The 17,970-nt window shown below is 57.1% G+C and overlaps 2 protein-coding genes across 2 annotated transcripts in view; one reads left to right on the top strand and one right to left on the bottom strand.

Annotated features, from left to right (window-relative positions):
• Positions 1-568: 568 nt before the first annotated feature.
• Positions 569-10,942, top strand: SHISA8 (shisa family member 8). The gene is made up of 4 exons (XM_068142571.1): positions 569-1,733; positions 9,284-9,408; positions 9,516-9,656; positions 10,140-10,942. Exons 1-4 carry the CDS (start codon positions 1,186-1,188, stop codon positions 10,448-10,450), a joined length of 1,125 nt encoding a protein of 374 aa, XP_067998672.1. The 5' UTR covers positions 569-1,185; the 3' UTR covers positions 10,451-10,942.
• A 628-nt stretch (positions 10,943-11,570) lies between these two features.
• Positions 11,571-17,970, bottom strand: part of SREBF2 (sterol regulatory element binding transcription factor 2) — a 30,954-nt gene continuing 24,554 nt past the window's right edge. Inside the window, exons 17-19 of the mRNA XM_068142570.1 lie at positions 16,697-16,882; positions 15,693-15,804; positions 11,571-14,468 (exon numbers count right to left, since the gene is read on the bottom strand). Of these exons, the coding sequence (XP_067998671.1) occupies positions 14,248-14,468; positions 15,693-15,804; positions 16,697-16,882 (519 nt within the window). The 3' untranslated portion in view covers positions 11,571-14,247. The remainder of the gene's footprint in view (positions 14,469-15,692; positions 15,805-16,696; positions 16,883-17,970) is intronic.

Genomic DNA, 17,970 nt, shown 5'->3' with positions numbered 1-17,970 from the left:
AAGTAAATTCCACCTTTTGGAGAAGGGGCATGGAAGTGTGAATTAATGCCATCTTTATGGATGGCACCAGCCAGAGAGCAGAGCAGTGGGTGCACGTCACCCAGAGAGGTCTGGCCTTTGAAGCTTAAAGGAGGGTTGTCCAGTGGCTTGCTAAATATCATCATAGTTCTGGGGGTGCCCCAGTAGCCCTCAGCTTGGCCTGTCCTGCACATCCCCCATGCACGGTTCCCCTCTGACACTCCTAGGGGTCTGGGACTGCTGGTCTCGCCTCTTCCCTGCTTGGTCCCCAGCTGTGGGGCTGCCAGAGGACATCCCACCTTCCGGGCACTGTGTACCCCGCTGCCCAGCACACATTGGTCTTGCACTGCAGTGTGCCAGGCTGCCACCCCGCAGCCCCGGCCGGGCGGGGGGTGTCTGGCAGCAGGGGCGTGGAGGGGTTCCTTAGGTGGACAGCGTGGGGCGTGTGCCAGGCGTGCCCGGCTACCCGCCGCGGCAGTCCGACGGGGAGGGCGGACGTCCTGCCTCCCGGTGGCGGCGTGAAGCCTGGCAGAGGACTTGGTGAAGGACCTTCTCCGGTTTCCTCTGGAGGCTGCCAGGCGGCGAGGGAGCCGAGCCCCCCGCTCCTCGCTGGCCGCGCCGGATCCCTCCCCCCGCCATCCTCCTCCTACTCCTGCTCCTCCCGCTCCTCTCGCCTGGTGCGAAGGCTTTCGCTGCTTTGCCCTTTTCTTCCCTGCCGTCTCTCCTCCGCGGAGCGCGGTGCCGGGAGGCGCGGCAGAGGCGCGGGGATGGGGCGGCCGCCTGTCCCCCGCCAGCCTGCCCGCTCTCGCTGCCCGCCGCCGCCGCGTCCCCTCCCCGACCGGCGGGAGGGGACGGCTCTCTCCCGCCGCCCGCCTCGCCTCCTTATCTGAATTTCTGCCCGTCCGCCGATCTGGGGAGAGGCGGGGAGGGGGGCTCGTGCCCTCGCACTTTTCCCACCCCCCAATTAATTTTTTTTTTTCTACCCTCTCTTTTGCCTTCCTCCCTATCACCTTCCCTGTCCCCCAATCCGCCCCCTCTCCCTCCCCCCCAACCCCCGCCTCCAATCCCCGCTTCTCAACCCGTTTCTTCTCTTCTTCTCCACGGGATCTCTTCGGCGGCCATGCGGCCGGTCCCGGGCGAGAGGCTCTAACTCGTCCCCTCGCCCGAATGGCCCCCCGGAGCCGCGGGCGGATGGAGCCGAGCTACGTCGTGGGTATCTGCTGCCTGGTGCTGCTGGAACCGGGCCGGGTGTGGAGCGGCGAGCCCAGCACCGCGGGGCCCGGTGAGAACGGGAACAGCAGCCAGGCACCGGCGGTGGAGTCCACGGCCCCCGCGCCCACCGGGGAGGCACCAGCGGGGGGAGATCGCTGCCGCGGTTACTACGACGTGATGGGGCAGTGGGACCCGCCGTTCAACTGCAACGCCGGCATCTACCAGTACTGCTGCGGGACCTGTGGGTACCGCTTCTGCTGCCAGGTCAAGCCCAGGCGGCTGGACCAGAGCGGCTGCTCCAACTATGACACCCCCAATTGGGTCAACACGGGCCAGCCGCCTGCCCGGGTGGATGAGACCCCCGAGGACCCTGCTCGAGACAAGACCAACATGATCGTCTACATCATCTGCGGTGTGGTGGCCATCATGGTGCTGGTGGGCATCTTCACCAAGCTGGGCCTGGAGAAGGCACAGGGTCCGCAGACAGAGATGAACGTCTCCAGGTAAAGGGCTCCGGTTTCCCCCACCTGCCCTCATCAATCCCCCCATGGGTGGCAGCTCCTGTCTCCAGCCCCCTGCATGGGGTGAGCCGTGGCTTCATGCTGAGGATTCCAAGAGAGTGAGATCCCTAGAACCCATCCCAGCATGCTGAGACACCAGGAGGGTGGCCAGGACAGCCTTCATGCAAAGGGGTCCTCATACACCCATCCCCTCCCAAAATGACCTGCTCTGTCCCTTGAGGAGGCTCACCCAGTGGGGTGGATGAAAAGCAAGCTATGGGATGTGGCTCCCCTCCCCGAAAGCCAAAGCTGTGGTTTCCACTGTGTGGGGTAAGGCAAGAGCCAGTCCAGCTATGAGTGGGGTGACTCAGGACTGCAGTCCCCTTGGGCTCAGCCTCACTTGCAGGGCAGTGGGAGAGTGTTGTAGTATAGATGCAAAGACTGCTCTGCCATGTGTGTGTGCACGTGTGTGTGTGTGTGTGTGTGTGTGCAGGGGGGGGGTGTGTGCAGGGGGGTGTGTGTGTGCAGGGCTGTGTACGTGTGCAGGGGTGTGCATGACTGCCTGCCTCTGTGCGGCAGGGTGCGACATAGTCCTTCCATGGCGGGACCAGGCGCACAGCCCCTGGGTTCAACCTCCAGTGGAAAGTTGGGCAGCCTCCACCTCTGGCCCTCACACCCTGTGGCTCCAGCCCCTGTCTTTTTAGCCCTTCACTGGGGCTGAGTGCAAGGGTGGCAGAGGGAGGCTGGGATGCCAGGCACGCTTCAGCACTGTGGACCCCCTGCACCTCCCCCAGATCACTCCTGGCTCCTCTAGCTGTTGGTGCATTTTCCCCTCTCCCTCCCACACCGTTCCTGGCTCCAGACCGTTGTTTCTCACCCCATTTCAGCCTCCCCCTTCCCTGGCTTCTGTCACTGAGTTGTCACGAGTGGCCAGGCCTCAGCCACGCAGGGTGCACTGCCAGCTTCCCTGGGGCCAGCAGAGTTATATGCCTGACATTGGGACACATGGGAACAGGCAGGAGGGGCATGAGAGCCCCTGGCCTGGGATGGAGAGGGGCCGGGCTGGGCAGAGGCGAGCAGGGTATGGCAGGACAAGGCAAGACATGCAGGCAAGGCCAGGCAAGAGATGGCAGGGCTGATGGCCTTAGTTACAGAGCCTTGCTTTTCCCTCAGTGTCATGTTGTACAGCTCCTCTGCTTAGGTAGGATTTTCTTCTCCCTCCTTTTTTTACATTTCTTTTTTTCCCCCTAACCATCACATCCAGAGAATTTAACACTTGGGAGCAGCTGCTGGCAGCTTCAGCGTCCCTGGTGCAGCTCTGACCCTGTGGCTCTGGCTCAGAGCTGGCCCCCCTCAGCCTCTCCCTGGTTCACACACAATGCACATGTGTGCACATGTGTGCCCATGGGCAGAGCTAAAGCAGGTTCACCAAGGTGGTTGTGCTGTGCTCATGCCATGGGTGCCCCGAATCAAAGGGGCAGGGATGGAGAAGGTACCCAGCAAAGGCTGCAGAAGCAGAGAGGCACCGAGGGCTGGGCTGAATCCAGCACCTTGCTGAGCAGAGGGACGCAGACTCCACTTTGCATCTTCCCAGTGAGAACATCAAGCCTGGTGATAACCCCATTTTTATGCCATTTTGGTTAGGGATTTTAGCTTTAAAATAACACCCAAAGCAGGGCTGGAGGCAATTATTTCAGTGGGATGTGGAGGGAGCTGCCCTGATTGCACATCTCCAGCACACAGACCCTCACTGCTTCTCCAGGGGGTCCTGCCTCCCCCTGCCCGCCTGGGGTTTGGGCAGCCACTGGGTGCTGCATCCTAACTCTGGACTCACTGCACCCCATCCCTAGACTTGCCTTATTCCTTGCATCCACCTAGGGGAACAAAGGCTGACCCCCCAGGCTTGGAGGAGGGCTGTGTCCGGGCATGGACAGGGGTTGCACGGCCCTCCTGAGCCCCAGGAGGCAGCTTTGGGGACACTGATGCTTTGGTGAGGAGCTCAGCTCGGTGCTGCTAGCGCCCGTGCCTCCCCCGCCGTGTCGCCTGAGAAAGTGCTGGCACCTTGACAGGATCAATACGGCCCCTGCCAGCCTCCCGACTCCCCTTCCACTCACCTGCCACCAAGGCTTTTTTTGGCCTCCCCCTCCACCTCCTGGGAAGGAGATACTGCACTTGGAGAGGGACCAGTCCCTGGGACACCTAGACCCAGCTCCTCAGCCCTTCTCCCATCATGAGCTGACAGCCAGGCTGTTGCCACTTGCTGTGGGGCTGTTTGCTGCAGGTAGCCTCAATTCTGTGCCACCAGAGCCATGTGTTTCCCCATGTCTCCCTCCCTTTTGTGCAAGTCCAAACTTTCCCAGTGAGTTTGGGGAGACTGATGCCTTTTCTCTGTAAAGCCACACATCTTTCAGGCACTGGCATGCAGGCTGGGAAAAGGTGAGTTTTCATTCCTGCCTTTGTGGAACAAAATCAGAAGGGTACCTCTATCAGTACAGAAGTCAGGAGAGGTCTTGCCATCTCCTGTGCCCTGCATAAGCCACAAGCAGCTCTGGTTCTGTGGGGATGGAGGCTGGCAAGCCACAGTAGGGCAGGAGTGGTGCACTGGGTACAGGCACAGTGCCAGGCCAGGGTGGCCTCCCAGGTGCTTAAGCAGACAGTGCCAGGGGCTGGGTACATGGCACGGGCATTTGAAGAGGGGTGATGTCACCTCCATCCCACTCTCTTCCTGATCATCCCAGGCAAACCATTGCATCTTGGCACCTCTGAGAGAGAGGGATTATTTCTACCTGCCTCACTCCAGTAGCCATGCACGGCCCAAAGCATGGGCAGTGCCATCTTGCCTCCCTTACGGCACCTCAGGTAGGAGCTTCTCATTTGCTCCTCAGGCACCGCATTGTGGCCTTGGGCCAGCTCCTCGTTGCACGGCCGTCTTGGTAACCATTCCCATCCCTCCTTCCTGCTGGGTTTTTTCCGTTTCTGGGGAGTGCTGCTTGCTGCCCTGGACAGCTCCCACCACCGCTGCTTGCAGGCTTCCTAAACGAGGGGGGAAAGTCAACCATTTCTGCGCCTCCAGATGTTCATCACAGTCCTGATCCGAGCCCAGGAGAGTTAACAGGACCAGAAACCTCACTGGCTTCCCCCACATGGAGACACCTGAGCCCTTACCCAGTGTGTTCTGAGACCCTCATTCCTCAGCAGACTCCAACAGAGCTTCTCCCTTTAGCTTTGGTCCACCCAGAGAAGCAGGCACCCAAGCAGTTGCCACTACCTGGTGCTGCCTTCCTCCTGCAGGGCCTTATGGCAGCTCCTGCAAACTGCTCTCCTTCCTGCTCGGCTCACTCTTGGCACTCATTCCCGGCACTCGCTCAGCCTGGCCAAACCCTGTGTTGAGTCAGGAACACCTGCCCATGTTTTTCTTCAGGCCTTGGATCCCCAGGGACATGAGGTCTTTGGGGGCCACTGGGATCTGGCTGTGCCCACTGCATGAGAGCAAGCACAGACCCGGCACCTCCCTCTGATAACTCCTGGTGGGGCATTGGAGGTTACAGCTAGGCTGAACATCCCTATGGGAAGAGCTGGATGAGGAGCAGCCTCTTAGGGGCAGCAGGAATGCTGGAGAGGGGCAAAACAGCTGATGGGAGCAGGTGCCCTGGCAGCTTCAGTATCCAAGCCCCCAGTGCTGGATTTTTACTCTCTGAGTCCCCCTGTACTATTTGGGGGTACCAAAACCCAGCCCCGCAGTGCATTTGACTGCAGCAAGTGCTTCTCTGATAATGTTCCCATCTATAGCCCTGCCCGTGGTTGTTGTCCACACTAGCAGGTGGCAGTGAGGAGGTGTTAGCAGGCAGCAAGTTGTGGAGTGCTGCTTGGGCTCTCTGGGGAATGAGAGAGGGGACCCAGGTCCATCAGGCAGGGAAACCCTGTTCCTGGCCTGGACACAACGTGCAGCCAGGTGGGCTCACTCCCATTGCCCACTGCTTTGTCCAAGCTCTGTTACCTGCTGCTGCAACTCCAGGTGTGCAAAGGCACCTCGCTAGCCTCACACCTTCCTGAGTATCCCTGAGTGTCCCAGCCCCACTGGGCAGGTGTGCCACAGTGTCCTTGCACAGATGAGCACACCCTGCCCCGAGCAGATGTGCTGTATGCCATGGGAAATGTTCCCCCAGGAGGTGAATGTGAAGCTGCAACTGGGTGTGAAGGCAGAGTGGCCAGCCAGGGTCCCAGCACACCCACAGCTGCAGTATGCCACACATCTCCTCCACCACCACACCTCTGCTTCAAACCTCACCACCCCCCTCAGCTGGTGGCTGCCACCTTCTGTGTTCTTTCAAGGGTTCACCCCATCTTGGGCCCGTGTCACTTCAGCCATCACTCCATCACCTCTCCTCTGCTCTGGAGGCTGCACTCATGTCTCCTCCCATTACTCCCTGTTCTCTTGCCCAGGATTTGCAGTTTTTTTTTCCCGTTGGGCTTGTGTCTCTCAAAAGTGGCCCGGGGTCTTGCTCCAACATGGGGACATCCATTCCCTGCACCAGCAGCTCCCCCAGGGTTAGCTCAGGAGCACTGAGCACTGGCTGCCAGCTCCTGCTGTGGAGCTTTCTTAGCCTCCATCATCACTGCTCCTAGACCTGCCTCTTCACTTGGTCTCAAGGCTCACACCAAACTGGTTTGGGGCACCTTGGTTGCATCTGTCAGCAGAACTAGGCTGGCCACAGAGCTGGCTGCATGGCTGCATGGACGAGGCTGTGCTCAGTCAAGCTGAGTGACTAACAGCCTTCACAAACAGCCTGATGCACTCAACAGTTGTAGTCACTGTGAAGAATGGAGATCTCAGTGGTGCCACTCAGTGTTGTGTTGCAGATGAGCAGTGCAGGTTTAAAACTGCATCTGCCCTGTGTTCCCCACCTCCACCTCCACCCTAGAGCCATTTTGCTTCCACAGACTGCTGGGTGACTTAAGAAGATGCAGCCTGAACTTACCCAAGTCCCCCAGGCATGGGAGCAGGCTAGGGCTCATAAAATTGCCTCCTCCCCTCAAAAAAACCCCAAAGATACAGTGAGAGAGCAGCTCCTCAGCATAGTGTCACACTTCAGGTCCACCTCCCCCCCACTGCTGGGAGACAGCAAGGGTGGTGCAGCCCCCAGGGGCCCTGCTGGCAGCCTTGGCTGGCTGCACCCCTTGTGGTACAAGGTGGAGGGGCTGAGTCCAGGTGTTGCTGGCACTGAAGGCTCATGTATCCTTCTCACCTTAGCCAAACCTCTCGTTAAGAGCCGCTCGTGCCACATTGCTAATTGTCATCATCCACACAACCCCGGGCAGCTGGCGCGGAGGGCAGGCTGACGAGAGAGAGAGAGACGGATTTATCTGGAGAGGAAGTCACAGATAAAGGATTGCTCAAGCTTCATAAATAGACCCAAGGAAAAAAAAAAATAAAAATCAAATTGAAAAAATAGGTCAAATCACATTGAACTTCCCGGTGAAGCAAGCCTGTTTGAGTGCTGGGCCCCAGGGACAGGCAGCAGCCAGTGGGGAGGGGGACAGCAAGCAGTGCACCCCGGGGAAGGTGGCAGCTGACAGGGCGGCAGCTCCTTGGCTTGACAGCCCGAGCCCACGGCTTCGGGGGACGTGCCTCCCCCCCAGCCCTGCCTGGGTACAGCCTGCCACCCACCCACACATGTGCCTAGAGCTTCTCTGGGTGCAGGTGCCAAAGCAGCCCGGCTGGGCGCGGAGTTGTGGTCAGTCAGCTGCAGGAGGGTTCCCGTGGAGATGCAGGCTTTGAGCAGCTGCAGGACAGAGGTGCCACAGCCTCACCAGGCAGCATCTAACCACACTTGCAGGGGAAAAAAACGTAGTTTCTCCTGTTTAAACAGAATTCCCGTGTTTCGGCTTGCACCTTCACCTCTTGTTGGCATGGCATGGTCCTTGTGGCACCCTCCCTTTGGGTATTCACTTACATTGATAAGAGCCCTCTGAGCTTTCTCTCCTCCAGGCTGAACAGACTGAGCTCTCACAACCTTTCTTCATAGGAGAGATGCTTCAGTCCCTTAATTGTCTTTGTGACTCTTTACTGGACTTTCTCCAGTGTGTCTATGTCTCTCTTGTACTGGGGGAGACCAGAACTGGGGTCAAGACTCTAGGTAAGGCTTCACCAGTACTGAGCAGAGGAGAAGGATCACTTTCCTTGGACCTGTTGGCAATGGCTTGCTTAGGAGACCCATTTGATGTCTCTGCCCCAAGGGCACATCGTTAGTTCATGGTCATCAGTTTTCACCAGGATCTTCAGGCCCTTTTCCACCAAGCAGCTGGTCAGCTCCCAGCATATACTGGTGCAAGGGCTGGTCTCTGCAGGGAGAATAGCAGCTCCCCTCACCAAAAAACCCTGTGTTGACAGGAAAAGCCCATCCTGTTCCAAGACTTGCTGTAGAAGGCCATAATGCCCCTGCTCCAGCACCAGAGGTGTGCTTCACCTTGGCATTGCTGGTGTGCCCTGTCCAGGATGGGCAGAGTGTCCTGCTCCAGCACCAGGGGTGTGCTTCACCCTGGCATTGCTGGTGTGCCCTGTCCAGTATGGCCAGAGTGTCCTGCTTCAGCATCAGGGGTGTGCTTCACCTTGGCATTGCTGGTGTGCCCTGTCCAGTATGGCCAGAGTGTGCTGCTCCAGCACGAGGGGTGTGCTTCACCCTGGCATTGCTGGTGTGCCCTGTCCAGTATGGCCAGAGTGTCCTGCTTCAGCATCAGAGGTGTGCTTCACCCTGGCATTGCTGGTGTGCCCTGTCCAGGATGGGCAGAGTGTGCTGCTCCAGCACCAGGGGTGTGCTTCACCTTGGCACTGCTGGTGTGCCCTGTCCAGGATGGGCAGTGTCCTGCTCCAGCAGCACCAGTGTGTCCCTCTCCAGCACTGCAGTCCCACCGCGACACGCTCAGTGCCAGTGTGTCGCGGTGGGACTGCAGCATCTCTGTCCATGAATGTTAAACAAAATAGAGCTTTATCTTATGTAATAGTCTTTAATGTTTAATGCTGTTACTTACAAGGAGGGCGTTAGGCAGGCACAGCGCATGCACCAGAGGCTGCCGCTCGCTCATCATCATCCCCAAAGAAGCTCAAGTGGCCTCTCTAATCCCTTCCTCAGGGGCTTCTCTGCTTTGAAGGGTCTTGAGTGGAGGTGTGGCCTCCTTTCCCTCCTTCATCAGGCTCTCACCTCAACCAAGGCATTGCTTCTGCTGCCATCAGTTCAGGTTCCTCTGGCTTAGTTTGTCACACCCTTGCAGCAGGCTCCAAGCCATGCATCTCCCTTGTCCCCCTCACCTGCTGACACTTCCAGCCACTGCAGGGCTCAGCTCCAGCCAGACCCCAATGCTTTTTTGGCAAGGTCTCACCAGCCCCTGTCCAACAGCTGAGTTGGGAGCCAGGGTGTGCTCCGTGCTTCCAGCAGCCATTTCCTAGCCCCAGCCTACCCACCTCTGCCCCCAAAGAGGAGGGTCCAGAGCTGAGACACACTGGTCGGTCCATTGGTGTGGGCTATTGCCCTAATGGCCCTTCACCCCCTCCCCAGGACGCTGACGGATCTCCTGAAGCAGCCAGGCCATGGCCCCTCCGAGCACATGGACGGCCTCATGGGGGGCATGCAGGTCCCACTGGGCGAGGGGCTGCCCCAGGGCCCCCCCAGGAACGGCACAGGTAAGGCATCCGCGCGGTGGGGAAAAATAAGCTCCCTTGGGTGAATGAAGGCAGTGAGAGGACACTGTCCACAGCTAAGTCCCCTGCTTGCTTCTGTGCCCCCCCAGACAAACCACCCTTGAACAATGCGGTGACCATAGCCCCCTCCCTGGGGCGGCCTCACAGCCACAACAAGCGTCTGCCACTGAGCAGCAGCCTGGCCCTGCCAGCCCCCACCTATGCTGCCTACGCCACCCTCAAGGCTGGAGGTGAGTGCCACTATCACATGGGATGGGATGGCAGCCGGGGGGGATGCTCCCTGTTGACCTCGAAGGCAGGCAGGGAGGGATATGGGAGCTCTCAGAAGAGTGTGGGCAGGATGAGCAGCCCAGTCCCCCAGGGCTCCGGGGGGGAGGCAGAGGACCTGCAGCTCTCCCATAGCTTCCCTGATCTGCTGCACTGGCCAGTCAATCAGCACACAGGATCCTACAGGGACCCACTGCCTTGCTCAGCCCACTGGATTTCAGGATCCCTCACAGACCCACTGCACTGCCCAGCCAATCAGTGCTTAGGATCTCTCCCGGCCCTGCAGCACTCCCCAACTAATCCATGGTCAAGATCCCACCTCTCCTCAGCCCATCAGCACCCAGGATCTCTTCCCCAGCCTCCCCAGCCCCTGCCCCGCTCGGGGTCCCCCTACTGACGGACGGGGGCGTGCCTCTGGGGGTGACACCGTGCCCCTGTCCCCGCAGAAACTGCTCCTGAGGACTTCTACAGGCGGTTCGGGGGCTCAGAGGTACCCCCTGCCGGCACCCTCTCCTTCCCTGCTGCTGAGAGCCCGGCGCTGCCCGAGGGCTGCCCAAAGGTCAAGGGCCCCAAGCTGCCGGGGGGCGCAGCCTTCCTGGGGGGCTGGGAGGGGCCCCCCTCCCGTGGCCCCCGCCGGCCTGGCCTGGCAGCCCTGCGTGGAGAGGGGCCGCCCGAAGCCTTCCTCCCTGCCACCCCGCTGTACGGCCAGCCCGCCCGGCACCTCGCCACCAACAGCAAGACCGAGGTCACCGTCTGACAGCCGGCACCACCGGGGACCAGGGCCGGGGCTGTCCCCGCACCCGAGCAGCGCCGACGTCCTCCCACCGGGCCGAAGTAGCGCAGGTCCGACGGAAGCCACGACGGCTGGCCACGGAGCCAGTCCTCCTCCCCTGGGATGGGCGCTGCTGGCTCTGCTTCACCATCGAGGAGGCGCCGGGGGCCAGGCTGTTTCTCTAACTGGGACAAGTTTCAGCTGCTCTCAGCCCACTCCATGAAGAGGCTGAGCCAGGGACACTTTGGTGGAACGGGCTGCTTATGGGATGGGAGCTAACGCCGGACACACCACAGCCCCCCCGGGGTTGGAGGCACACATCCTGCTGGGACTGCACACCCCAGCCTAGCTCCCACGGCCAGGTCGGGGAAGAGCAAGACAAAGCACTCTCCCAGCACTGCCGGCAGAGTCCGACCAGCCTCCTGCCCTTCTCAGCTTCCCCTTTCTCACTGCCCCAGCCTCCACCTTGTCAATAAATAATGCATTAAACTGTATAGCCTTGGTATGGATTGGCTGCAGGGCCCCACACTGCTCCCAACCCCCCAGCCCATTCCCCAGGGGCAGCAGGGTACAAACCCACTCCTACAGGGCCCAGGAACACCCCACACACACCCCCGATGTGGGACATGGTGGGGACAGTTTCCAGGGCCAACTGCAAAACCCTTCAAGCAGCTACATAAAAACCAAACAGATCTCCTCTGTCTGAAGTTTAATGTTTCTGACAGAGTTTTACCAGGGGGAGCAGAGAAACAAAGAGATGGAGCGAAAGGACATTGTTCCAAGCAAGGTCAGGTAAAAGCTTTCCTCCCACATAGATGCTCTAAAATTGCAGGCTTCTGGCCTAGCTCTACCTTGCCTGGCTCTACTCGAGTGCTCAGCCTCTGGGGTTGCTTCCAAAGGAGCAGAGACACATCACACTTGCTCCACCAAGGGCCCACCTTTTGCTGCAAGCCATACAGCTTACATTTTCCAGGTTATCTGGACAAAGAACTAACAGCTGGAGGTGCTGGTGTGGTTGGCTGTAAAGATGTTTCAGACTGATCTATGCTTAAGAGCAGCTCTCAGTGGGATGAAGACAACTAAGAGAAAGAGGGCAGAGAGGAGGTGGTGGTAATGTTCACCTTTATTAGGTAACAGATGCTCAGGAGCCCTGGAACAGGGTTTTCAGACAGCAGATATGTTCCCTGGGGAACCTCCCCACCACCAGCTGCACCTCATTTCACAAAGCATCCCTACTCCAAACTCCATGTGGATAAATATACTTTCTCCTCACAATCCATAACTCAGTTACCTCCCACCCGCAAACACAAGAGGTTACAGTACAAACACACACATATAAAAAAGTTGTAGGGACAGATGGGCAGCAAAATTAATAACAGTATAGAAAAAACAGGGCAAAGGTCCTCTGCCCTGGAGGGGAGGGAAGCATCAGCAGCGCTAGGACCCTCTGTGGATCATGCCATTAGTTACCAGGGTTTCAGAAGAGCAGCCTCACACCCCCCAGCCCAGCCAGTACTCCCTGCAGGTCATCCCCCACCGTAACTGACTAAATGAAGCCTCAGCACCTCCCTGTTCCAAAAATCCCACTTCCTCTTTTACTAAAGCACAAAAGTTCCCACCTGTTGGACACAGATCTGAGGAAATGCAAAATAAGGTGGGTAAGGAGTTTCTGTATTGTGGGAAAAGCCCACCACTGGGAAGACAGCATGAAAGCTGCTTACGAGGAGAAAAAAAATAGGAGGATGTGATCCACCCCCAAAACCAGGATCACTGATGAGCCAGGAAGCTTCCCATGGGCAACTAAAACCCACCCAGCCCCCAGAACTGTTCTGCACACACAGGATACCTGCTCAAAGCAGTGGCTGCCAGCAGAGCATCCCCTACACTGATCAAAGACTCTAAATAGCAACCTCTCACCAGCAATGGGATGAGCTCCCCTCTGACTGCTGACACTGGGAAGAAGGGGCCCCCGCCTACCAGCAGTGAAAAGCACAGGCTGCTGGCCATTGCAGCTGGGTGTCCACCAATTATTCCCCAAACAAAGTGGGGTGGGAAGTGTCTTCTGGTCCCCATGCTTTTGTTCACAGCTGTAGCTCAGGATCACTGGCCACAGGCTTTGCAGGGAGAGTGGTTTCTCCTGGCCCCAGTTTCCATCTTGTTGAAGCCACCCAACTCCAGGACTAGCATTACTTGTGTTCAATTTTTTGCAGCAAAACAAACCCCCTCCCAGATGCTAAGACTTCATACAAAGGGAGACAACCACCCCCCCTATCTTTTTACCCTCATTCTGTAAGGAGCTCAAGCTCTCACACCCCTCTGCAAAAGCAGAACACAGGCAAAAGGTTCTTGCAAAACAACCCAAGCTCTGATTTTGCAGGAGTCACTGGGCTGTACTGGCCTGACTGGGGCAGGATAGGACTGGGCTGCTGCCTGCACCCAACTGCTTCTAGCTGCTGACACTGAGCACACACCAGCTACGCACAAGGAGAAAGAGCAATGTCTCCCTGACCTGCCAAAGGCTGGTTTCTACATTTGCACAGGTGAGAGGGCAACCACTTAGCACTTCTTTGGAGAGATGCAATAGGAGGGGCAGAGAGAAGGAGGGCAACTCGTTCCTTCCCTGTCCCCAATCCGCCTCCCCCTCTTGGAAAGTCACAGGCAACTCAACACCTGCAGGTCAAACTGCTCTGAATAGCAATGTAAGAGAGCTGGAGACTCACACCCTGAACCAGTGCCTCCCAGTCCCTGCAGGAGCTGTTGAGCAGTTGGGGAAGTGAAGGAAAAAAACAACCACCTGAAGACAAGTTTTGGGACTTGGAGTTGACTAAAATTAAGGAAGGGAAAAAAAGAAAGAGTTTCTAAAAATTGTTTCTGCATCAATCAGAAGGCACCAGAGAAGCATCCACCCTTCATGCTGAGTGCAGAGCACCAGATTAACCAGGAATGCCTCAGCCTTCCACGAGGCTCTGCTTGCTGTTAGGCTGCCACAATTCGGTCCTCTGCAAACAACAAACCCCACCGGATGCAGCCATCACAGGAAGGAGATGGATGAAATGGAGAGGAAGGGAAATTTGCTGCATCATTCCCTACATTTCTGTAAAGCCACAAACACTCCTATAAAAAAAATCCTGTATAAAAACCGTAGAGAAATTTGCTGGGCAGTACTGGCCCCAAGCGATACTCCCAGAGCACCTCTGCGAGTTGGGTCTGAAGGGCTTCAGTTTACTGACAAGCAGTGCAAGGAAAGGGAAGCTGATGCCTCCCTTCCTCAGGAACAGCCTCAGATCTCAGCAGCCCCATGAGGCAAGGCTCGAGCAGATCCTCTGCCCTCCCCAAAAGTTTCTCTGGCACAGAGGAAGGGAACAAGGTGCCCCTGAGGACAGACACAGGATGTGTCACTTCTCTGTGCCTCGGGCTTGCAGGTTTCTCCTGCCAGCAGGGACGGGGGCTCCAGGTCAGGGCAGCACTTCCCAACGGTCCCAGGCACGGTCACAAACCCCACCACTAGACAGAGATCTGCTGCAGTGCCTGAGAACAAGCAAGGGGACTAATAAAGCTAGACCTGGGGCAAGGTTAAAAACAGAACCAAACAAAACCAGACCCCTCCCTCTCCCACCCCATCATGATCCCACCAGCACAACCCTAGCCTAGCACTTTTTTTTTTCCTTTTTTCTATTTTTTTTTTCTTTTTTTTTTCCTCCTCATTTTTTTAAGCTCCAGAAGGGAAGTCCAGGCTGACAGGTGACCAGGCTGTCTTTGCACAGGGTGACCCCAGGCCAGGGTTAGGAGGCAGCGATGGCTGTGCCCCCACTCAGCTTGACGATCATCTGCTGGCAGTCGTTGCAGGAGCGCTTGTCCCCCACCTTCTCCAGGGTGCGGGCAGCCTCGGCCAGCAGCACTGCTCGCTGGCCCGGGGAGGAGAGGAAGGAGAGGGGGAGGTGGCGGCAGGCGAGCAGGATGGCTGTGGCTCGCTCCCTCTGGCCCGGCAGCGTGTCCAGTTCCCCTGCGCACAGAGAGCGGACAGACAGCTCAGCGTCAAGATACCACCTGCAGGACAAAACCTGTCACTATGTAAGGCCCTTGACTGGCACCAGTCAGCACAGGCATCTCTGCCTGGCATCCCCCAGCTATGCCCAGAGCTGGGGCCACCCTGTAGACCCCCAAGCAGGTCCTTTGGGCTAGCAGATGGGAAGAGTCTGAGAGAGATTAAGGCAGGGAGTGGCAATCCTGTTCTCTTTACAGAGACAGTCCCTTTCACTTCACTTCCTAAAGACTGGGTGAGGCACTTAGTGCCATGGTCTAGCTGATTAGTTAGGGTTGGGTGATCACTTGGACTTCATAGTTTCATAGTTTCATTCAGTGTTGGAAGGGACCACAAGGATCATCTAGTTCCAACCCCCCTGCCATGGGCAGGGACACCCCACACTAGATCAGGCTGGACAGAGCCTCATCCAGCTTGATGACTTGATGATCTTGGAGGTCTCTTCCAACCTGGTTGATTCTGTGTGTTCTATGTGAAGGGAATGATGAACCCCAGGAATGTTTCCATTCACATCTGTCCATTTTCTTAAAACCTCACAGGAGACAGCATCATGTTTCTTGGTTCTCCCATTTAGGAGTTGGAAGGACTCTCTGGAGATCATCCAGTCCAACCCTCTGGCTAATCCAGACAGACCTAGATCAGGTTGCTCAGGAACATGTACAGATAGGTTTTTAAAGTCTCCAGAGGAGGAGACTCCACAACCCCTCCAGGCAGCCTGTTCCAGTGCTCTGGTACCCTCAAAATGCATTTTTTTCCTTATGTTTATGTTGAACCTTTTGTGTTCCAGTTTGAACCCACTGTCCCATGTCCATGGGACACAGTGTCAAAAGCCTTGCTGAAGCTGAGGTTCTCTCATCCACTGCTCTCCCCTCATCTACCCAGCTGGTCACAATATCCTGGATTCTGCTTTTGCATTGACTGCCCTGAACTCCAGCCTGCCAAGTATTGTGCATGCATGGCTGCACAAAGGCAGATGTTTTCCAGCCTCTTCCCCAATGCCTCTGGCCCAGGGCTGGCAGCTCATGCACAGAGTGTGGCAGAGCATTGCTGTGAGCCATAGGCTGACAGGAGTTCCATTTCCTGAAGCCTCACACACGGAAGATGCTGCAGGTGGCAGCCACGCTCCCCAACTCTGCCCCCTTCAAGCTTCACAGGCAGTGGGTGACTGCCTGGGCCCTGACCCACCTTGCTTATTGCTCTGTGGTGTGCGTCGCCTCAGGCTGTGCTCCAGCAGCTGGTGGGTGCGGGTAGGGCTGGCACCTGCCATCAGGCGCACCGTGGCCTCGTGGAGGAAGACCTAGAAGGGAAGGCAGGATGGGGGTGAGAGGCAGGCCGGCACAGGGGTGATGCTGCAACTGAACTCATGTCATCACTCAGCCACCACATCTCAAAAGCAGAGCACTGACACCTTGACAACAACAGAGACCCACTTCCTCCCTCATCCCTCATCTGCCCACCTGGGGAATTTGCAGGTCAGGGCAAGTGTGAGGAGGGGAAGGAAGGGAAAAAAAAGCTTTCAACATGTAACTGTGAGTGGCCTGGAAAGGAGGAGGAACAAAAGCAGAGAACAGGGCAGAAAACTGGGAGAGCAAATCCTGGTACTGTGGCCCAGGCTGGCATCTCACCCCAGGCTGCTACTGCAGTGCTCTGATAAGAGCATCAAACTCTGAAACCCAGAGTTTGGACAATACTAGGGCAAACCTTTTCTCCAGGCATTGGACTACACTTCCTCTACAGAGGCTCAACACTACATAGACTAAACAGAGCAGAATGAGGGGTAAAAAAACCCAGAGAGTCACCTGGGGCTCTAGAGGTACAGCATGCACCCGATTCTCCAGAGCCAACATGGCCAAGGAAGCCTCCTTCCACACTTCCTGAAGGGACTGACCCAGTCTGAAGCCAAATTAAGGGACAAGATGCCATTGTATTTGCTTGGCAGCACAGCCATGCTGATGGCTTTCTAGGAAGAAACTAAAGGTGGATACCTTCTCAGATGCACCAGACTCCTATGGGAACCCCCTTATCATCCACCAAGAGAAACTATAGAGGCTGCTGATGGCAGACCATCCCACCCCAGGCATCCAACCCACCCAAACCAATGCATGCCCTAAACTTCCAAGGACTGCAGCTTCCCCCCCACCCCCAACACGAAGGGCTGTAGGTAAGCTGGAGGCAGAGGAGGCCCTTACCTTGCGGTAGGCAGGCCTGAAGCCGTGGGCCAGCTTGCGCAGGCTGCCAAGGTCCCGCTGGAAACCTGTCAGCTCGGGGGCTGAGGCATGGTAGGTCTCACCCAGAGCCTGGCTGGCGTTCGCCTGCTTCTGCCACAGGCTGGTGCGGAGAGAGAGCAGCAAGTCACAGGCCAGCAGCTGGATCATCTGCAAGAGCCAGGGGGCCCGGGCACACATGCTCATTAACACAACCCATCAGGTGAGCAGCAGGTCATTTGCTACACAGCTGCCAACACAGCCCGTGGGAGGGCATCTGCACCACCTCCTGCCCACCCCGGAGGGTTCGCAGCCCTCCCAGCCGAGTTGTGCCCCACCAGATGCACCGAAGGGAGTACGACTTTGCTTTTTGCCCAAGTGGTATCTCTGGGGCTTGGCACCAAGAAGTCCAGCCTAAGGAACAAGCACCTGAGAAATAGTTGTTCCCTCCAGGAGAGCCAACACCTCCACAAAGCTGGCCCAAACCCCACCACTGACAAGATGTGCCCAAGGGGATATTGGACCAGCAATGCCCCAGCCTTCTGCAGAGGCTCTCCTGCCCAAATGGTGATACCAACTAGTGGCAAACAGCAAAGAGACAGCCTTGCTACCTCCAGAGCAAAAAAAAAACCAAAAAGTAGTCTTGACACAGCCCTCAGTGGCTGCCCAAATCCCATCTGCTGAGGCCCCTGTGCATTGGTCCCTGCCCTTGTTGCTCTTTGAGGACTCTACCTGTGCTGCTGAAGTGGTGAGTGCCTCTGTACTGCACTGCAGAAACATTGCACAGTTACTGCCACAACATGCAATGCAACTACAATGCACTACAGCTGCCACCCAGGAGAGACAGAAGGGACCAGAACTGTGTCCCATATGCCATGAAGGGAAGCTCCAGCTTTAGGTAAACCTGGAAAGAAGAGAAACAAGCCCCACACAAACTCAGGAATAGCATGGCACAGTCCCACTTTCGCAGAGGAAGGTTTGCACACTTTATGAGTGCTGCCTGAAACAGAGCAGGCTCGACTTAATGAGGTCCTGCTTTACAGGTGTCAGGAACTCCATTTGGAGGACAGAGATGGATGGCTTTCTGTGGGCAAAATTCAAAGTTGTTAAAGCACCACCAGAAAGGGATGACAGCTACTGGCAGGGGAGAGAGCTGAGCTCTCTGAGACCATGCCAGGGAAACAATGTACTTGCAGATCCGCTCCTCCACACAGCAGAGGAAGAAAGATGTCAAATGCCCTCTCCAAGAAATTAAAGAA

The sequence above is a fragment of the Melanerpes formicivorus genome, unplaced genomic scaffold (genome assembly GCF_026170545.1).
Source record: "Melanerpes formicivorus ecotype bairdi unplaced genomic scaffold, bMelFor1.0.p_v2 SCAF_8, whole genome shotgun sequence".
Lineage (NCBI taxonomy): Eukaryota > Metazoa > Chordata > Aves > Piciformes > Picidae > Melanerpes > Melanerpes formicivorus.
Note: the sequence above shows the minus strand (reverse complement) of the source record. Positions and strands in the feature narration are given on the sequence as shown.

Coding starts and splice junctions, on each gene's coding strand:
- SHISA8 (XM_068142571.1), top strand. CDS start 1,186: ATGGCCCCCCGGAGCCGCGGGCGGATGGAGCCGAGCTACGTCGTGGGT. Junction 1,734..9,283: donor ACAGAGATGAACGTCTCCAG/GTAAAGGGCTCC, acceptor CCCCCTCCCCAG/GACGCTGACGGATCTCCTGA. Junction 9,657..10,139: donor CGCCACCCTCAAGGCTGGAG/GTGAGTGCCACT, acceptor CTGTCCCCGCAG/AAACTGCTCCTGAGGACTTC.